This window comes from Callospermophilus lateralis, chromosome 15 (genome assembly GCF_048772815.1).
Source record: "Callospermophilus lateralis isolate mCalLat2 chromosome 15, mCalLat2.hap1, whole genome shotgun sequence".
NCBI classification, from domain to species: Eukaryota; Metazoa; Chordata; class Mammalia; order Rodentia; family Sciuridae; genus Callospermophilus; species Callospermophilus lateralis.
Window position 1 is genome coordinate 24934273 of NC_135319.1, and position 21495 is coordinate 24955767.

At 35.0% G+C, this 21495-nt stretch overlaps 1 protein-coding gene across 2 annotated transcripts in view; it reads left to right on the top strand.

The window, feature by feature from the left end:
* The first annotated feature begins 1704 nt into the window (after positions 1–1704).
* Positions 1705–21495, top strand: part of A1cf (APOBEC1 complementation factor) — a 46403-nt gene continuing 26612 nt past the window's right edge. For both annotated transcript variants that reach the window (XM_076834643.1, XM_076834644.1), the window contains exons 1-3: positions 1705–1803; positions 17280–17414; positions 19467–19597. In XM_076834643.1, the coding sequence (XP_076690758.1) occupies positions 1705–1803; positions 17280–17414; positions 19467–19597 (365 nt within the window). The remainder of the gene's footprint in view (positions 1804–17279; positions 17415–19466; positions 19598–21495) is intronic.

The following is a 21495-nucleotide window of genomic DNA, read 5'->3' on the forward strand; positions in this document are numbered from 1 at the left end:
AAAATCTATGCCACATTTTCATTCTGTGGCATGTACCATATGTGGCTTCTGTACATCTATCTGTCACCAGCACACTTTCCTCTAAAAGTTTACCTTTGGAAAATAAGTAGACAAGTGTCTTAGGAAACATGTGCAATAGATAAATGAAGCTCAATCTCAGAATTTTGATGTCCTGTCTTTGCTGATTTGATATAGACATAATGCCCTCTTCCTATAAGAACCAAACTTCATATTCTTCTTCTCTTTCTCCTTTTTTTTTTTTTTTTTTTTTTTTTTTGGGTACTGAGGATTGAACTCAGGGACACTTGACCACTGAGCCACATGCCCAGTCTTCTTTATTTCTGCCTTTGAGATAAGATCTTGCAAAATTGCTGAGCTGGCCTCAAATTTTCCATCCTCCTGCCTTAGCCATTTAAGTCGCTGGGATTACAGTATACAACACCATGCCCAGATTTTCATATTCTTCTAATTGATGTGAACTCGTTAGTATTTGACCATTTGGTGACATCCTAAGGTAACTGGATTGAGAATTAGTGACCTGCATACTAACAGGAAAAGGGGTACCACACATTTTCACCTTCTAAGTGTCAACTATACTGAACCTTTTAAAGCACCCTATTCTTTTCTTTAATATTTATTTTTTGGACACAATACATTTATTTTATTTATTTATTTTTATGTGGTGCTGAGGATGGAACCCAGGGCCTCGCATGTGCTGGGCAAACACGCTGAGCCACTACCCCAGCCCCTAAAGCACTCTATTCTTAATGAGTACATTTTTTTATTGGTTGTTCAAAACATTACAAAACTCTTGACAAATCATATTTCATACATTCAATTCAAGTGGGTTATGAACTCCCATTTTTACCCCAAATACAGATTGCAGAATCATATCGATTACACATCCACATTTTTACATAATGCCATATTAGTAACTGTTGTATTCTGCTACCTTTCCTATCCTCTACTTTCCCCCCTCCCCTCCCCTCCCATCTTCTCTCTCTACCCCATATGTTGTAATTTAATTCTTTCCCTTGTTTTTTTCCCTTCCCCCTCACAACCTCTTATATGTAATTTTGTATAACAATGAGGGTCTCCTTCCATTTCCATGCAATTTCCCTTTTCTCTCCTTTTCCCTCCCACTTCATGTCTCTGTTTAATGTTAATCTTTTCCTCCTGCTCTTCCTCCCTGCTCTGTTCTTAGTTACTCTCATTATATCAAAGAAGACATTTGGCATTTGTTTTTTAGGGATTGGCTATCTTCACTTAGCATAATCTGCTCTAATGCCATCCATTTCCCTGCAAATTCCATGATTTTGTCATTTTTTAGTGCTGTGTAATACTCCATTGTGTATAAATGCCACATTTTTTTAATCTATTCATCTATTGAAGGGCATCTGGGTTGGTTCCACAGTCTAGCTATTGTGAATTGTGCTGCTATGAATATCGATGTGGCAGTATCCTTGTAGTACGTTCTTTTAAGGTCTTCAGGATTAATGAGTACATTTAGTCACCTACTTTGTTTGTGTATGGCTGTTAGTTGCTTTCACTTCAATGACTTATTTGTAGAGAATGTTTCCTAAAGATGTTCTTCATCAGAAGGACAAGTTTGGACTTGGCAACAATAGTTTACTTAATTTATCTTAAATTTGATTTCAGTGAGCTACCCTAATTAACCTGATTTTTTGCTGATAATCACTCTCAATGGAATCAAATCACAAATCCGGGGATGGATTGAGCGGCACCCAGAAGGAAGCAGCCCTCCGCGCACTGGTCCAGCGCACAGGATATAGCTTGGTCCAGGTAGGAACTTCTTTTGACATCTGCTGAGACTCACCACTGAATTCGTACAGTGGTGGGAACATTAGAAGTCCTCAGATGCAAACTGTAAACTCATGTAAACTTTAAATGGCTGTCCTTTTCTGAAAGCGAAGAAAAGTGCATCCTTTCAGTTCTGTGGTGACTGGTAGGTGACAAGCCTTCTATTCTAGGTTATCCACTCAACCTTATCTTGTCACTTAAAAACAGAGTCAGTATCCACAGTCATACAGACTATCACAGTTTTGAAAAAACAATTAGATTATGAAAAGGCCAGTGGAATTTCCCATTCTTGGCAAAGTAGAACTAAACTAGTATTTCAGGAATCAGCAAAAGAGAACTTCATCGGAACTAGCCTTAGTTTCCAGAGAGATCCCTGAAGATATAGGAGGACTTCTGGATATGGGTTCAAGAAATGAACTTTTGGCAGCCTACCTATTCCGTTTTTTTGTTTGTTTGTTTGTTTGTTTGTTTCTCAGAATACCTCCCCATCCAGCCTAGAATATATAACACTAAATTTTGCCTGTGCCCTGACCAAACTATCCTATGTACATAATGAATATGCCACAGTGAATTTCACCTTAATGAATATCTATAATGCAGTAATTTAAAAAATATAAATAAATAGAAGGACTAGCAGAGTAGAGGAAAGCAACCAGAGGAGGGATAAGAGAAGAGAAAGTGGAAAGTCCTAGGGACTGAACTGGAGAAAATTATATTCTATTGCATGCATCATTGTGTCCAAGTGAAGCCCAATATTAGATACAACTATAATGCACTAATAACAATTTTTAAATAAAATAAAAAATGTCAATCTTAAAACAGTATTTATAGACATTGGTTATTAAGAATTGTCTGTATATTATCATTGCTATTATAAATTCCTCTAGAGAACTTATGCTCCACTGAAAAGCAAACCTGTTAGATACATATATTATCTAGTTGAATAAATAATGTTCTTTTTAAAGTAAGACAAAGTATTTTAAGTCCTCAGCTTTTGTCTTTCATCCACACACTTTTCCTACTTAACAAATCTAGGTACTATCCTGAATATAAATATCATCCATGCCTAACCATAAAACATGCAACAGTGTCCTTTTATTAGATGTTCTTTCCTCAGATAGTTGCAAAATATACAATTTGTTTTGACCAATTCTATAAATCATGACATGCTTCATTGTATGTAATACAATGCTCAAAGTTATTCATATTCTTCATCTGAATGATCTCAACACCATTTCTCTTTCCCATGTATGTCAGGATGGAGGGTGATCTTTCCATTTTCCAGCTTTATGCTTTACGCTCCCAATGCCAATTTGCTAACTGAGGTTTCTGGCTTGGAGTTGAACAGAAGGGAGAGAGAAAAGCAACAGGAGAAGAAAGGAAAGTTCTCATTTGACTAACTCTGGCTCTCAGACCCTGAAAGATATTGAAAGTTGTGGGCTACTTTGCAGGATTGTCAGAGATACCCTCCATCCCACAGTCACAGTCTTTTCCCAGGTCAGCCTCTTTGTGTTGAGCTCTTTTTGACACCAGAGGGTCCTCTTGGAGAGGAACAACAGAGGGGTTCCACAGGTAGTCATACTCCACTTTCCTAGAAACATTCACTCATTTTTTGACCCAGTAAACTGGAAACCAAAGCAGCCAGCTCCCCTGGCCAATGTCAGGGCACTGGGCCACCTGACAGCTCACCTTTAGATATCTCAGGAGTGAGTGTGTTCCCACACAACCTGGTGTGTCCCCCAGATACAAAGGCAAATATCCAGTGCTTTTCTTAACACTTTTTCCCTGGTATAGGCAAAGGGAGGGACACCCTTCCCCACCAATCTCTACTGTGCAGGGAAAGTGAGACTCAATATTAATAGCAGTTGCCTCCAAACATCTTTGTGTAGACTCAAAAAAATCCTCTATTTGTACAAGGTGGATGCAACCCTCTTTTTCACTAATTATACCTGAGCAGAGGTTTTTAAAAGTTAAAAAAAAAGTTATAGACTATAAAAATCTACAGAGCTTCCCCTATCACTTATAAAATTTCCTTTTAGGAAATCTGAATAAAAATTTTAATCATTCACTATATGGAAGCACTTTAACTTTAACTTTAGAAATAAAAATATTTAAAGTTCACTAATGATTTAACATGACTTTTATGGTTTTGAAACAAGAAACATCAGCTTCTCCTTTGACTTAAACAAAGTCATCCATGGGAAAAAAAATTTTTTAATCTTTTTAAAAAACTTCAGTAACACTCCTTCACTTTGTAGCATGATTTACTTTAAAGTAATATTCATTAACAGAATGACTATTGGATCAGAAGTTCTCCAGTAACATGAAAGCCTAAAATTCTAAATACTTATTATTTAGACTTACAACCTCTAATCAAAATGTAAATACAGATGCAATTAGTTTCAAGTGAATTGAAAAAATACCTCCTGATATTAGCTGCAAAATGTGGAAAATCAATCAAATTTTCAAATCAGAAGGCCTATAATCTAACGTGTTCCCTACTATATACAAATTGTATGATCTTGAGCAAGGGATTTAACTACTTTAGGCCTTAATTTCCCAAAAGTACTCCCCTCCTCCACTGGGCACAAATCTGTGGTTCTAGTATCTTCTGAATCTGGTTATTAGTCAGCAGAGTCAGCCGACTGGACTATTTGGTTGAAGAAGTGAACCAGACATGTGTGAAGACATAGCCTTAAACTGGGTGACTTAGGGAAAATCTTTTAGTCTTCTTCCTACCCTGAATTATGGCAAAGACTATTATGATTATCAAATAAAGACAGCAACAGCAACATCAGGTTTTCCTTTTTTTTTTTTTGAGAATCAGATTTACTTTTTAAAACATCTCCATATAAAAATGAAAAAATATCTTAATATAATTCAAGGAGCATACCCCTAAGGTAATGGTTTCAGAATTTTGTGGTATTTGCTAAGTGACAGCTTGGTAGATTTACTTTTGCTGTATCTTCACAGTCTCTGATACTAAATGTTAGATTCTTCCAACATAAGAATTCAAAAACAGGATGACAGCGTTGTCTTCTCAGCACTAGCAGGACAAATACAGCTATCAAAAATAGATTTTTCAAGTTACTTAATAATATGAGATAATCCTTTACATGGCAACTGATATAATAATATGTGCTTTTGAGAATTTAAAAGCATGTTTTGTGATTTTTTTTAAATAATTGAATATCTTTGAATATTGATAGCTGAGAATTTTTATCAAAGTACTTTAGAAAATAAAAGAAAATTAACACAGAACCCTGTATATAGTAGGAATTGATAATAAATAGTATTGATAAAAATCAAATAAAATTGACAAGTGCAAGCGTAAACTTTATAGTCGCACTATGCCATATAGAAAGAAATACTTGGGTATTGTGCTATACAACATTAACACATAAACAGCTTCTGTCTCTCGGTATGGATTTATTTGTATGGGTTTATTTTTTCCTAATTTTTCACTCAAAATTACACTTTCCAGACTTTCTAAAGCTAGTATATGTTTCTTTGAGAATCAAAGGAAAAAATCACATTATGATGGTCCTTGTTACAAGAATGAATTAATGGAGTGAGTCATAAACTCAGGTATGTGATGCTTCCTCTGCCTGAGATTTTCTCCTTAGACCCAGGAAAGTACATACTCACCAATGAGCATATTCAGAAAACTTTGGACCCAATGTGGGGTCAGTTTACATTAATTTTAGTTCTAATACTAGTAAATTTATGTCTAATAAATATCACCCTCAAGTAGTTTGAGTGCTTTTTAAAAGTAGACTCAGGATTATCATCATATATAATTTACATGATTTAAATACAGTGTATATTAGCATTACTTGCTCAAGTATGCTATTTTAAGATCTATTTTCTAAAAATTATTATAACCCAGTCAATGTTTATGAACTATGAGAATTGCATTCTTCTATTTATTTATTTTTGTTCTGGGGATTAAACCCAGGGGCACTTTACTACTGATCTACAACTCCAGCCCTTTTTATTTTGAGACAGAGTCTCTCTAAGTTGCTTAGGCTCTTGCTAGGTTGCTGAGGCTGTCCTTAAACTTGTGATCTTCCTGCCTCAGCCTCCCAAATCACTGGGCTTACAGGTATGTATGTGCCACGACATCCTGCTCCTATTGCATTATTACACCAATGGTTGCCCTAAATGAACATCAAGGGTGTTTTTTTTAACTTTGTTTTTCTGCTTGTTTCCTTATTCTATATTATTGAAACCAATGTGTTAGTGCTAGGTCTTGGGAGTACAGAAATATAAAATGCATAGCGTGGCCCAAAGGGGACAGAGTAGATGAGATGAAAATTAACTTATCTAAAATTTAAAATGGCAACATAAGTCAGCCTCAAATGAGCAATGTAGTAAAAGTAACACAAAATATGATTATACTTTTCTGTATAAGGCTCTATAAAAGTTTTTAAGCTTCCTTCAAAGAAGTGTATCCCTCCTGTCCTATACATCAAGAACCAGCCCTCATTCGTTCATTTATTAACTCACTTATTGATTCTCCAAAGAAAAACATGGTTTCTGCCTTCGTGGAGATTATTCTCATATGGAAGACAGAAAGTAAACAAATAAATAAAATAATTATAGGTAATAAATCCTGGAACATCATAAACCAGGTTGTGTGACAGAATATGTCAGGTGACCTTCTTCAGAAAAGATGGCATTGAAGCTGAGACTTACAGAACAAAAGCAAACCTTGCAGTCAAGAAGATATTATGCATCAGAGGGGACCACTCCTTCACCAAAGTATTTGTAAAATGCTTGATCTTGGTGAAGTAAAGGTTTTTATGAATCTTAATTTCAAAGATCTAGAGAGATTACAACAGATAAACAAGAGACTTTAAGTGGGCTTCATTTACCCTTGGGATCAGTCCCCTCAAGCTAAGAACAAAATACATTCTTTAATTTCCATCCCTTAAACTTTGCTTCAGATGCATTCTCTCTTATATAGAGTTTCAATGCAACGGTGTTTTGATTCTAATTTGTTCAACTCTTCAACAAATACCTACAAGCCATAAGGTACAGAGGATACTGTTACTTCAACATAGGTCTGGTTAGAATACCAATCCCCTTCTGATGGTAAAGGTAATCCCACCTAAATTAATTACCCTTCTCTAGTCTGGTATAATATACATTAGTAATTTTAATTGGGCCTATTAAACTGTCAAAGGTCAAAGACAAAGAGAGGTTCCTGGAAAGTAGCTACAGAAAAAAATCAAATAAAATATAAGGGAGTTTCAGTATGCCTAGCTGCAGACTTCACAGCAGAAACCTTATAAACCAGGAGGGAATGAGATAATATATTCAAAATTCTGAAGGAAAAAAACCCACCTAAAATGAATATTATATCCAGCAAAACTATCCTTCAGAAATGAAAAGGAAAAAGCAAAACTTGGAGAATTCATCGCCACCTTGTTAAAGGGAATTCTGAAAAGACAAAAGAAAAGAACACTAATAAGGAAAGGGATAAAACTCACTGGTAAAATAAGGATCCAGACAAATTCAGAAGACTCTAATACTATAATCATGATATGTAAGCCATTAATATCTTTAGTATGAAGAGTAAAAGACAAAACTACTAAAATAATAACAAATATAATAATTTGTGACATTGAAAATTCAAAATGGGGGTAGGGGTTAAAGAATAGAAGTTTCAACTAGGCCTGGTGGAGCACATCTGTAATTCCAGCCACTTGGGAAACAAAGACAAAAGGGTCATAAGTTCAAGTTCAGCAATAAGCCTGAGAACAGGACGGGACCAGTAGATCATCAACTAAGAGAGATGCCATAGCATAAAATTAAAAAGGCTGGGGGTGTGGTTCCATGGTAGAGCCCTTTCCTAGCATGTGCCAGACTCTGGGCTCAATCCCCAGTACCTTTCACACAAACAAAAAAAGTAGGTTTTTTTTTTTTCTTTCTTCTTTCTCCCCTTCTTCCTTTTTACATAATCAGAGTTAACTTCTTATTGGTTTAAAATATTCTGTCATAACTACAAGATGTTGTTTATAAGCTTCATGGTAACCATGAAAAGCAAAAAATTATAATGAATTTTTTTAAAGCAAAGAAATCAAAACATACTACTAGAGAACATAACGTAACCAAAAAGGAGACAGTGAAAGAGGAAAAAGGGAATAATAGATCTACAAAATAACCAGAAAAAACAAACTAACAAAATGGCAGTAGTATGCCTTTACCCATCCATAATGGCCTTCGAGGTAAATGAATTAGGTTCTCCAATTAAAAGATACAGAATGGATGAGTGGATAAGAGAAAACAAGACCCAGCTATATGCTGTCTACAACAGACTCTCTTCATGTGTAAGGATACACGTGAACTCAAAGTGAAGGGATGGCAAAAGATATTCCATGCAAATACACAGGGAGTAGCTATACATTTATCAGACAAAATATACTTTAAGTTAAAAAACTATAAAAAAGACAATATCATTAAATAGTAATAAATAAATCAATTCAACAAGAGATCATAACTAATACAATTAAACCAATAAGTAACTTTAGGACCCTGAGTTTACTAATTGGTTTCATCTGAACTCATCCAGAGAAAAGCTGATGGAAAAACACTGTGACATTGACAGTTTTTTCTAACCACTGCACACACAAAAAAATCTAGGAACAGAAATAGAAATTTGACTTCATGGCAAAATATAGCTTCTGGGTCCTTTTTCTTCTATTGCTTGTTCTCCCCACATGATCACATCCCTGCTATCCAAAGACTTAGGTCATTCACCAAGTACATGGATACCAGTTCTTTAAATAGGTAGCAATAAGCCTGAGAACAGGACGGGACCAGTAGATCATCACAGACTCATGCTTCCCTAAGCTTATCACTCTGGCTACCCATGGGCCAACTTTATTTTAAAGCTCAGAAGAAACCTAGCTTTTTTCTAGCCACAGGTGCCAGAGTGTAGTGTAGAAGACCCCCAATGAAGGATCCCATTAAGGAGAATGTATGTGCCCAATATTTTTGTGAATTTCATCATCCCTAGAAGTATGTACTAGAAGCTATTTTCAAATAGGCAGCCTAATAGAGCATTGGTATATAAAATCTTCAATGTACAATTCAAAATCTTTGCAAACTGTCCCTTAAACTTCTAGCACAAAGATTTCCTATTTATCAGATTAGAAACTAATGTAAACCTCATGACCCAAATATGAAGAAGCATGGACAGGAGGTTTAGACTATACTCGCAGGCACTTCAAGATGTTTCTAAGTGATATCTATTTGTTATTTCTGATCAGCAACCAAAAATAAGTGACTTCATCTTTGGAACCATTATAAGATGCAAAGACAGCTTTCAAACATAGCTAGACAGAAATTATTGAGATCATAAGCTGTGTCATCATGTTTATAGGACTTCAGTGTCTGTAATCCTTTATAACATTATTTCAGATGTGCTGCACAGAGAACTGCGATGATGTTAAGTGGTACACTGCCAAGCATTAAGCAACCCTGAAGCATATATTAAGGAATTATTCCACTCTCAATCCACCTTCAGGCTTTCTGGTGAGAAAAGTTAGCTGATGGAGTCATGGCTTGAACAAGCCCCCAACCTCTGCTCATCTTTTTAAACAAACAGTGTAGGACAAGGACTCAGATCTTTTGGTAGATGACAGTGCCTAGCTAGAAGCTGATCATGATTTTCCTCTTTCATAACTGTATCTGTAAGAAAATAATGGAATCTTCAGCTGCTTTAATAGAATTAGTTAATCCAAACAAGCAAACTGTATCTGTAAGTAAATAAAAAGTTAGATGGGCCTATTTGATAAATAATAATTACCTTTTAAATAGAAATTACCTTTCATTTGTGATAAATGATAATGATATAGATATTCTCCATCTATATAATGTATATATATATCCTATAATATGTATTAATCCTGTAGTGTACTCATATATGTTATTATATACGTGTACCTACACATATATACATATACAAAATGTAGTATAAGTTTCTTCAATAGTGAATCAATGCAAAGAAAGTTGTTAAGTAATTAATAGAATAGATGTCAAGTAGATATGTATTTTCAACCAGAAATATACTAATTTTTTAAAATTCCAATACATTATCTGTAAGGATTCCATTGATTAACTCATAAAACACACTATGAACATTTTTCTGCATTTAAATATGGCATCAAAGTCAGTTTCCCTTTCATGAGCATCCTAGCACCCCACAGGACTCTTGCAAATACCTAGTAAACCCCACTTTTATTTATAGATGAAGAAATGGAAGAAAGGATTAAGTGCCTTGCCAAGTCCCTCAGCTTGTGAAAAATTAAAATTCATGAGTGTATGATAAAGAGAATAATGACTATATGAAATTCCTTGCATGCCAAAATCCAACCCTTGGCAGATGTTGAAGTGGGAAAAGACAGGAGAGCAATCATCTAAACCAGATGTTCCTTCTTATGTCTTTATCCACATGTGGACAGTTTTACATAACTTAATGGGATCTTCAGCTGCTTTAATAGTATTAGTTAATCCAAAAAGACAAGCTGTATCTGTAAGTAAATAAAAAGTGAGATGGGCCTATTTGATAAATAATACATTCCCAAACCCCCAAAGAATGAACACATCACTAAAGCTTTCACTGAGTGATTTCTTCAGTGCACATTAGAGGCTCCTGTGCCTGGAACACTGTGTCAAAACACATGTACAGAGCCAGAGGTGAGCATGAGGACAGCAACTCCTGGCCTCCGGAAGAAAATGTGTTCCACAGTCATCGTCATGCAAACCTCACTACAAAACATAAGTAGGGAGCCATATGCATATTTAATTGTAAATGAACACAATACCTTCTTTTACTTATTTATTTTTATGTGGTGCTGAAGATCAAATCCAGTGCCTCACATGTACTAGAAAAGTGCTGTATGACTGGGCTACAGCCCCAGCCCCAGAAGAGAGTCTTAGTAGTGAGCTGGCATTTTACTTTTCCCTCCATTTAAACTAATATACATGTCATTGTTTTCTGACCTCAATTTCATGTATTCTTGAATTTAATATCCCATATGAATGGCAAAAACTTACATATGAAAAGCTTCATAAAACACAAGTCATTTTAAAAAGCCTGCTTGTTTGTGAATGCTTCAAATATTGATGTACAGAATCTCTAAGGGGTGGTTTGTAATACATAATCCTTAAAGGTAAAACAAAATTATTAAAATATGCTATTATTAAATGTGTCCATTTGACCAAAAAAAAAAAAACCCTGATTTTTTGCTTTCATGAAACAACTAAAAGGATGAAATTAGGACTGTTTACCTAGGCAACAGAACTTAAATTGTCTATTCTTAGGATAATATCTGGCATTCATATTGCATATGCCTTGTAAGGATTATAGAAAATAGCTCTTAAGAGTAACACCAACTTCCTGAGCATATAAAAATGTAAGTCACATAAATTATGCCCACTAAAAATTCCCAGTCTAAAAATAGATTTTTCCACCATGATGTCACCATTCTTAACAAGATGTAAAAATGAACAAATTGCACAAAACAGAGAATTATCCTTTATATAGAATCAATGAAATGAATATTCCCTTTGGCACTGTCTGTTCTTTCCAGGCAACAAAACCTTCATAAGACTCAATGTAAAAATCACATCTAGGAGGGTCTTTTCAGTAGATTTTATTTAAGGCCCATTAGACTTGCTTTAGACCCCATCATATCATGAGGGATCTGGATATGAATGGAATGTAATTGAAATCATGTCTTATAAAAAGTTTTAGTCAATCTCACAAATTAACAAGTGGGAACCCTTAGTATAAACTCAGGAACCACAATAGACACAATCTGGACAGATGTTCTTAATGTATTGGTCTCAACTCTGAGAACTACCCACAGCAGTTTTATACAGAACCACTGTCTTGAGTATGACAAGCAGAGAAATCTAGAAATGCCACCCAGGATAAATTGGCCAGGAACAGCAGCAAATACAAACCCAGTCAATTGGAAAATGGATAGAAGAACATCTGAAAGCAGTTTAGTCAGGGAAAAAAAAAAGAGAAAGAAAAATATAAAGAACCAAAGAGAACCACTAAGATGATTACAGATTTATAATATCAAATCTGGAAAGATCCATTAAAAGAATCGAAATTACTAGTCAGAAAGAAAACAGATTGAATGAGGGTTCATCAATTAATAGCTTTCCAGTTTATGAATGAAATCATGTATGAGGAAGCTACTATCTGGCCTCCATATCTGGTGAAGCAGGCAATAACACACAGCATGTAGAACCATGAGGCTGGAAAGCTTGAGAAGAAAAGTCTTCACAACTGCTGAATAGTAAATACACCATGAAGTTCACCCGAGAATCATGGAACCCTTATTCTAGTGTTTTCTCCAATAAATTAAGCCACTTTGTCTTTGGACAATTCATGTAATGTCTCTGAGTTTCCGCATCTATAAAATGAGTATATGGGCTTAATCGAGAACCGAAAAGCAGGAATATCTTGATGACAAACATGCACCTAGGATTCAGATTTTGTCTCTGCTGCTTACTGCTTGTATGAATTTGGATGAATTCTATGCCTTCAGTTCCTTATCTTTGTGGGTTTGTTGAGAAAATTATTTAAGTTAATACATATAGAACACTTAGCACCAGTGCCTGATTAACCAGGTTTAGCTGTTGTTAATTTTAAGTGCAAATAACAAAATATAGTCTTGGCTAAGTAAGGAGAAGCAGTTTATTAAAAGGATATTGGATTATAGCAATTTTGAACTTAGAGAACAAAATTCATGAGGGAGCTTTTAGGAATGAAACCTCCAAACACATCACAGATTGTTATAAGAAAATGTATACACCATTGCAGAATGCTCAACACTAAAGTTTCCACCACTGTGATTTCAGAACCAGAATTTAATTTTATTTTACTGTAAATCCATGGTCATCCCAGTTTTTTCAAGAGAAGTTGGAAAAGCAAGTATCTGTCAATTCAAAATTCTGCAGGAGAAAGAGGTTTTGCACAGATTCCCCAGAGATATAAAAAATATATATGTGTGTGTGTATATATATATATATATATTTTCACATGATTGGTGGCCAAATGAACTCAGTATTTTCAATTTTCATGCTAAGGCTTATTGCCCAGAATGATCTATTGAAGAAGGCTGTCTGCTTTTATTGAAGGTCAAGAAGATGGTAGCCATAATATCTTTAAGACTCCATGACTCTGTTAAGAAGGATTTGAAATATCTGTGACAGGAAGGATTTCCAAATACTCTTGACATGCAAACTGAGTTACCAGGTAGTCTCAACACTCAATATTTAAAATAAAGCCACTGGATTTATAGTTAGAATTGGATCCTCAATTTTTAATTTTCACAGTTGAATTATGTATATGTGATTAATGAGAAAAACAAATTTCTAAGTCTTTGATTGGAAAAGTAAAAGTTCCCAGAGTTTAATAAACATCTTTTCATTTTAAAAAAAAATCTATATTTTCCTTTGAACTATTAATACATTCAGGCTGCTTGGGAGATCACATCCCATAAGAATGATATCAGCCGGGAGGGAAAAGAGCAGTTATAATTGGGCTTTATCTATTTTAAACTCTTCAACTATAAAAATAGGGCCTTCAATACCAGCAAACCAGAACCCGAACTGTCCTTTCTGAGTAACGGACAGCTATTCTAACCCCATGACTAAATCCCAAGGCCTGTCTTAAATAGTTCTGGACTTCTAACTACTGGTGCATTCCAACCCACTGGTTGGCTCAGCAAGCACATCTCCTCCACTTCATGAACTTAGAGCATCTCTGGAACAGTCAGACTGTTTGCAATACCAAAGACTATTCTTGGAGAATTTTTTTCAAGTGTGTGTAGAAACCACAGAAACACAATTAATAAACTTTCTTAACCATCTTAGATCATAAACAAATGAATCCTCTTACATCCATAATATGTACAAAATAGAGCTGGGGATATAGTTCAGTTGGTATAGTGCTTGCCTTGCATGCACTAAGTCCTGCGTTCAATCCCAAGCCCCCCCCCAAAAAAAATATATATACACATACATACAAAATACTATACACACACACACACACAGAGAGAGAGAGAGAGAGAGAGAGAGAGAGAGAGAGAGAGAATAGCTTGGTGACAATTTTATCAATTATAACAAGAAAGTTGAAGGCAAAATTAGAAATGTCTATCTGTTGGTTGCCTGTTTTCAAATTATCAGATAAAGCGTGTCAAATCAGAAATTCTGAAAGAGCCACTCTACTCTCATGGGACGAGGGCTTGATTTCTTCAACCTAACAGGTAGAAATACTGCAAATTTATACTAAATTTATTACAATGATCTCTTGAATGTTATAGACATCTAAGATATACAGAAATGAACACAAAAGGCATTATCATTAGTCAAGTGGAAAGACATGGCCCAGGCAGAGCTGTGATTGGCAATAAATAGGCTTCTCTGGAAGATGTTCTCCCCAAAATTTGGTGTTTTAAGATGATTGAAAATTGGAAAGGATTTTAAATGCAGCAGAGAGTTTGCTATTTAATAACATGATAAACTTTTTCATAAATAAGGATTATTTTAATGTATGCATGTGTGGTAAGGCTCAGGCTTCCCTATATCAAGGCAACAACATTAAGTTAATAAACCCAGGCCTGCTTCCTACATCCAAATCCTGGCTTTTCCACCCCATAACCATGTTAGCTCAGCAAGTTACTCTATGGAATTCATGCTTTCTGTAAATTAGGGTGAAAAAACATCACTAACCCATGATATTGTTCTGAGAATTAGATCACCATCTAGCATATAATATGTGCTATGTAGGTATTTGTTAGAGAATAAGAAAATCAATGACTAAAACCTTCAATACCTCTACCAATGTCATATTTCTATTGAGAGCACTAAATGTTTAAGTTTTTTTTTCCCCTAAAAGCATGAAATACTTAAATTCCTCTATTTGTCAGTGACACCACAGTTTCACTTTCTTACAGGAGTACTAGGTACTCCTGTAAGAATATAGGGTCAGGAAAAAATTACAAGAATTCTATAGTCAAATTTTTAAGTATTCAGTAAAATTAAAAGTATCCAATTGCTTGAAACAAGAAATATCAAGGCAAGATGGAATATTCATCTATCAACCTTTCGTATTATTTAAAGCAAGATGGTTATATTATCAAGATCATGTAAATTCTGTGATCCAAACAGCCTTTGTACAAACTTTACAAAATAATTAAGAAAGCCAGGTGTGGTTGAGGCAGGAGGATTGCCAGTTCAAAGTCAGCCTGAGCAACTTAGTGAAGCCCTAAGCAATTTAGAGACCCTGTCTCAAAATTTTAAAAAATAAATAAATAAAAAGGGTTGGGATGTGGCTCAGTGTTTAAGTGTCCCTGGGTTCAATTCCTGGTACTTATTAATAATTAAGAAAGAGTCAAGTTGGTGTAAATGTTTAACAGAGATACTAAAAACTGTTTTACACTAATTTTTTAATTCAATAGGTATTTTTTTAAAAGGAGAGAGAGATTTTTTTTAATATTTATTTTTTTAGTTTTCAGCAGCCACAACATCTTTGTACGTGGTGCTGAGGATCGAACCCGGGCCGCACACATGCCAGGCGTGCGCGCTACTGCTTGAGCCACATCCCCAGTTCTCAATAGATATTTATTCAGTGAATAAGATCATATTTCAGGGGTCTTTTCACAATTAATAGTTTATCTAATAGGTACAGTAGATTTCTATGTTTAATCCTTACAACAAACCTCTGAAAATCCCTTTTCCAAATTTCTTAAGGTTTGATATATTTAGAATTTCAGAAATTTTTGTGTTTTTGGAAAGGCAATATGTTGCAATCTCAGAGTGACTTGGGGACACAACAGCTATTACAAAAAAACAATGTCTTTTAAAAACTAACATAATTTAAAAGTATAGATAGAAAAATATTTGGAAAAGCAGATTGAAGTTTTTAATAGTAACTACTTCTCATGGGGAATAAAATGATACATTGAGGCATTTTTCTTTTTCTTTTATACATTACTATTTTTTTCTCCAACAACATGCGTCATCTTATAGCATAAAACATCCTAAAATATTAATTGTGAAGTTAGTAGAATGCTGACATTTGGTCCCTTATATTTTCCTTTTTTCCAAAAATCACAATAAAATGTAATGACCTGAGCTCTAACTGTGCCAAAGTGCAAAGTAATTTATTTATCTTTCCCTAGCAAATGAACTATTACAGATCAATAGCAGTGGATTAGGCCCATACTTTCCTTTGGTCTTTCACCTCTAGAAAAACAAAGATAGCACTGCAGAAAAACACCATCATTACTCCTCCCCAAAATAATTTTTAAAAGAAGAAGTAGTAGTAGTTAATTCAGTTTGAGCTGAGAACATTATTATTCACCAACATAAAAAGCCAACATTAGTAAAAACTTCTTAATATCTTGTCAGCTTTGAAAATAGATTCAAATCCCTCACTAGCTACCCTCCAAATTAGTCAATGCACCTCTCCAAATGTAAATCTTAAATTAGGAGGCGACCCAAATCCAAGAAGGCAAAAAAGAATAACTGTTAAGCACATATCACAGTCATATCATGCATATTGATGAATTGTCTCCTCCAACCAAAAGATTATATTACCTCCATCTTACATATAAGAAAACTGAGGTCTAGAGGAGTTAAGTCATTTGTGAAGGTTCCACATCCAGTGAGCAGTGGAGCCAAGAAGTAATTGCAGGACCTTTGCTACCACCCTACATAGCCATCAATGTTAAATCAGAGTCCTGAATATAGTCAGCTCATTTGGTAATCAGATTTTTGGTGAGTACATAACAATAGGAAAAAATAATAACTCCTTAATTTGTTAAGATATCAATGCTAGGTATTCTTGCCATAATAATTTTTTTTAAAAAATGTATTTTTCCAGCACTTTACAACTTTTAACAATGCTTATCTCAAGCAAATCTCTGAAGCACAAACCATGGTATTATAATTTGCATAAAAGAGACTTCAGGGGCTGGGGTTGTGGCTCAGCAGTAGAGTGCTCGCCTCACACACCCTGGATTCGATTCTCAGAACCACATAAAATAAAAAGGTGGATGTGTAACCAATGTGATTCTGCAATCTGTATTTCGGGTAAAAATGGGAGTTCATAACCCACTTGAATCTAATGTATGAAATATGATATGTCAAGAGCTCTGTAATGGTTTGAACAACCAATAAAATAAATAAATAAATAAATAAATAAATGAAATAGAAGTATTGTGTCCAACTGCAACTAAAAAAAATTAAATATTTTTTTAAAAAGAGAGAAACTTTACCTTTTGCCCTGCAACCAGATATTATTACTTGGGAATGATAAATATGTTCCTTATTGTGAATGATTTTTTAAAATGAAATTAAGGAAATGAAACTAAAGATTTTATTGTTTTCTTCTCTCCTTCATATACATTCCCCTGAATTTTCAGGAAAATGGACAAAGAAAATATGGTGGCCCTCCACCTGGTTGGGATGCTGCACCCCCAGAAAGAGGCTGTGAAATCTTTATTGGAAAACTTCCCCGAGACCTTTTTGAAGATGAACTTATCCCATTATGTGAAAAAGTAAGTCCAAATTTAATATTTAACTCTTCTTATCTTTCAAAGGGAAAATACTACTTACTTTGCATTGCTTTTGCTCATGTCCTTCCTGGTCAGTGAAGGCTTCTCTTCTTTTATTTTTTTTGTACCGGGATTGAACTCAGGGGTACTCCACCACTGAGCCACAGCACCAGCCCTATTTTGCATTTTATTTAGATACAGGGTCTCACTGAGCTGCATAGCACCTCACTTTTGCTGAGGCTGGCTTTGAACTCATGATCCTCCTGTCTCAGCCTCCCGAGCTGCTGGGATTATAGATGTGCACTACCACACCCAGCTTGGTTTCTCCTCTAATTGCCATTCTTTGACAAAGTTAAAGCCTTTCTAGCCATTAGTGACTATCCCTCCTTGACTCAGCTCTTTGTCCTGTTACTTATAGAAACTATCATTGCTAATGGCTCTCAGATTTATATCTTGTCCCCAATCCGTCCACTGATATGACCATCTGACATCAATGTGTCTATCAAACCAGAAAACTACTACAACAGTCTATCTAAAATAAGTTATTGCTCCAACTTGACATTTTAATATAATTTTATAAGTGTAGCATTTTCACATAACATTGTGTATGTTTTTCATAGCTCAAACATACACCTATACATTCTAACTCAGAATAAAAGTTTCTTCTTTCTAAAAGTCTGAATTTCTTATTAATGAAATGAATATCAGTAAGATTAAAACAGGGTTTCTCCATGTCATTATGTAACTACTAAGGCATACATTTTTCTCAGTTTTGATACCAAATTATATTTTGTTGGTAAACTCAAGATTACAGGGAAAATACAAAGTTAAAATTTATTTTAATAATTTACCAAGCAGCTTTTAGCAGCAACTACATTTCAGGAAAATTTAGTAAATATGAGAATTTAATTTTTCCTATGAATGCCAAAATCAATTGTGTGCGTGTATACACACATACATGTGTGTGTAATTCAACCTCAGATTCAAAATCACACCTAATTTTATGTATACAATTCCAGTTGGCATATAGACAAATTATGAGCACCTAACCCTGTAAGAATTTTATATTCTTAAACTGAAAACGAGCATCTCAAAAGTCTGAAACACAGATGAAACATGCTCATGTTTTTACCTAGTAAGAACAGAAGGAAAAAAAATGTTCATCACTGAGTACTTTCGTGGGGCAGAGTAAGACTGAGCAGAGGAGCCACCAACCACTAATGTGATGGTCTGTGCTCTTCATTACACTTTTCTGCACACATGCCCACACCTATTTGGATCACCCTTGTTAAAGCCCCAAGAGAATGAACTTCTGAGTCTGGGTGGCTAGAGAACACTTGGGGTACAGGAAGGAGTAGAACATGGGCAAACAGAAGAGCTGTAGCCAGGGGCAGAGTGAATACTCTTCTGGTATGGAGGTACTAGTCTGATGTCAGCTGTATTGAGATTAGCATTTGCTTTCAGCCCACACACTGAGAAAATCACAGCACTGCCCAGACCATCCTCTGAAACTCACCTGTGTTTATACTGATGTCATGGCAGGGGAAAATACTGCAGCCACATAGTTTAGCAAGATCCCAAATGAGTGTTCCTGGTCTTTGTTTTAAATATCAGTGATAGAGTATGACCAACTAAAGGTCAAACTATGGAGACCTCAGAAGCTAAATTAGAAGCCATGGACAAATCTTTTAAGAAATTGTACTTCTGATGACAAATGAGGTTTCAGATTCCTAAAACGTTGCATAAATCTCCAGATAATAGTGTGATGAAAGGTCATTTGCTCTGTCAAAACATATTTGGTTAACTCAGGCTGAAATGCCACTTGTATATATTTTCTTTATTTAACTTGACTTTTCCCATGAGTCACATAATTAATCTCAACAAAGCATAAAAATATGTAAACCATTCCACATGAGATGCAAATACCAAACACTGGCAGGAGGTGGAATTCAGAAAACATTAAGTGGGTGTGTAGGCGCGCGTGCACACATGTGCACATGTTTATTTAGAAGTACAAGTATATAAATGTGAATTTTCTGTTTCTATTACTTATAGATTGGTAAAATTTATGAAATGAGAATGATGATGGATTTTAATGGCAACAATAGAGGATATGCATTTGTAACATTCTCAAATAAATTGGAAGCCAAGAATGCAATCAAGCAACTTAATAATTATGAAATTAGGTAAGACTGACATCTTCTAAATTAAAATTGCATCAGACAATGCACTTGTATCTATTTTTCTATCAACTTTGTCCAATAGGGCATATGCACAATATAGTCAAGCCAGAAATTAAATGTTAGATCTGTTCTTTGGTAAAAATAAATCTGGTTGAATATTTATTTAACATTAATGCTTCATGATAGGCCCATCCAAGTTCTGTGACATGTTCAAAGAAATGAAATTTACTAATTATCAATTTCATAAGTATGTACTGGGTACTGTTCCAAATATTGGAAATACATAAAGGTACAATTCCTTTTCTTTATAGTAAATAAATATATAAGATTATGTAAAATAGTATGAAAAAAATCAACCAGGGATGTGATATGGTTGTGCAAGGAGTTGGTTAATTTAATTTGGTGCATTTAAGAAAATATTCTCTAGGAAAGCAAATTTTGATCTGAGATTTTAATGAAAAGATGCAGCCCTGACAGTCAGTCCCAGAAGAAGATTATTACAGAAAAGAACAGCAAGTACAACCTTCCCAAAATGAGAAACTTGATATATTTGAAGGACAGGAAGAAAGTCCATGCCTCCAGAAAAGAGAGAAAGGATGTTGTAAGCAACACAGTGGGAGAACCTTGTTCTCTGTGATAAAGATTTGAATAATATCTAAGTAGGAAGGGGAAGTCATAGGAGGATTTTAATGAGATGTGTGGTTTTAAAATATTACTCGGGCTGTTGGTTGAAGAACAGATTACAGCAAAGTGAAGACTAAAAGAGAGAAGCAATGCAGAAGGCTCCTGCGTAGCCTAGATCTAGACAAGAGATGACCATGAGTGGACAAGGGGTCATTGGTGGAAGTGACCAAAGAGGCTCACATCTGGAATACACTGCGGAGGCTTAGGAGACAGGTCTGCTAGATATTTGATTTAAAGGGAGAAAGCATTCAGAACTCAGTGGAGTCAGGAGAGAGGTAATAGTTGGAGTATAAATTGGGAATCAGCCAAATATAGATAGGAACTACAGGAGAGTTCCAGGATATAATTGATCCTGTGCAACCAATCACCTGTTTTTATAAAATGGAAGCAGCTAACTTTATATAATTGAATGAGTTTTAAAAACTTTACTTGAAGGAAAAACTGTCATAAATTCCTTCTTTAAAAGGCCCTGAGCCACCTGGGAGGAAGATTAGTATAGCAGTGAAACAGCAACAGCTTTGGGGTCGTCCAGGCTTCACTGGAGAGTGCCAACAAGTAACTTTATCTCTCTGTGCCTCAACTTCCTCACCTATAAAATGGGGATAATATGTGATTCATAGGTTTTATTGTGAATATATTATACATGTTTTGCAATGTTTAATCCAGTATTTGGGATTCAGTAATAAGTCAACAAATGATAAAAAAAATTAGCACAGGTCATCAACTGTTAAGTGCAATTTTTCATATCTATTTCCTTTTTGAAATTCAGATGCACATTAAGATTGATAGACTATTAACTCTGATGAAGGCAGAAATATTTCCCATGTGTATTTTTCTCCCACTTTCAACAAACCAAAATAAGTCATACATTATCTTTATAATTCTCTAAGTCAATCAACTACTCAGTTATTTTTCTTAAACTCTTTAGCCACAGGAAAAGCAGAGGGATTTGACAACTACTATTGTCCTGGCTATTTCAATCCCAAGGTTGGATCTTGGAGCAGAGTTGTTTTCTCTGCTGGAGAAAGCAGAAAGGGGGCTTCCTTCCCACACATGCCTTCTTGAACCCAGAAGAGCTTAATGCAATGTGTAAGGGATTGTTTGAAATAAGAATCAGGAGACCTTAGGTCTAGCTAAGGTTCCTTTGGACAAGTCCTTTGATTTCTTTGAATATCACTTCTATCATTAACATCTGATCTTGCAACACAGAGAATAGC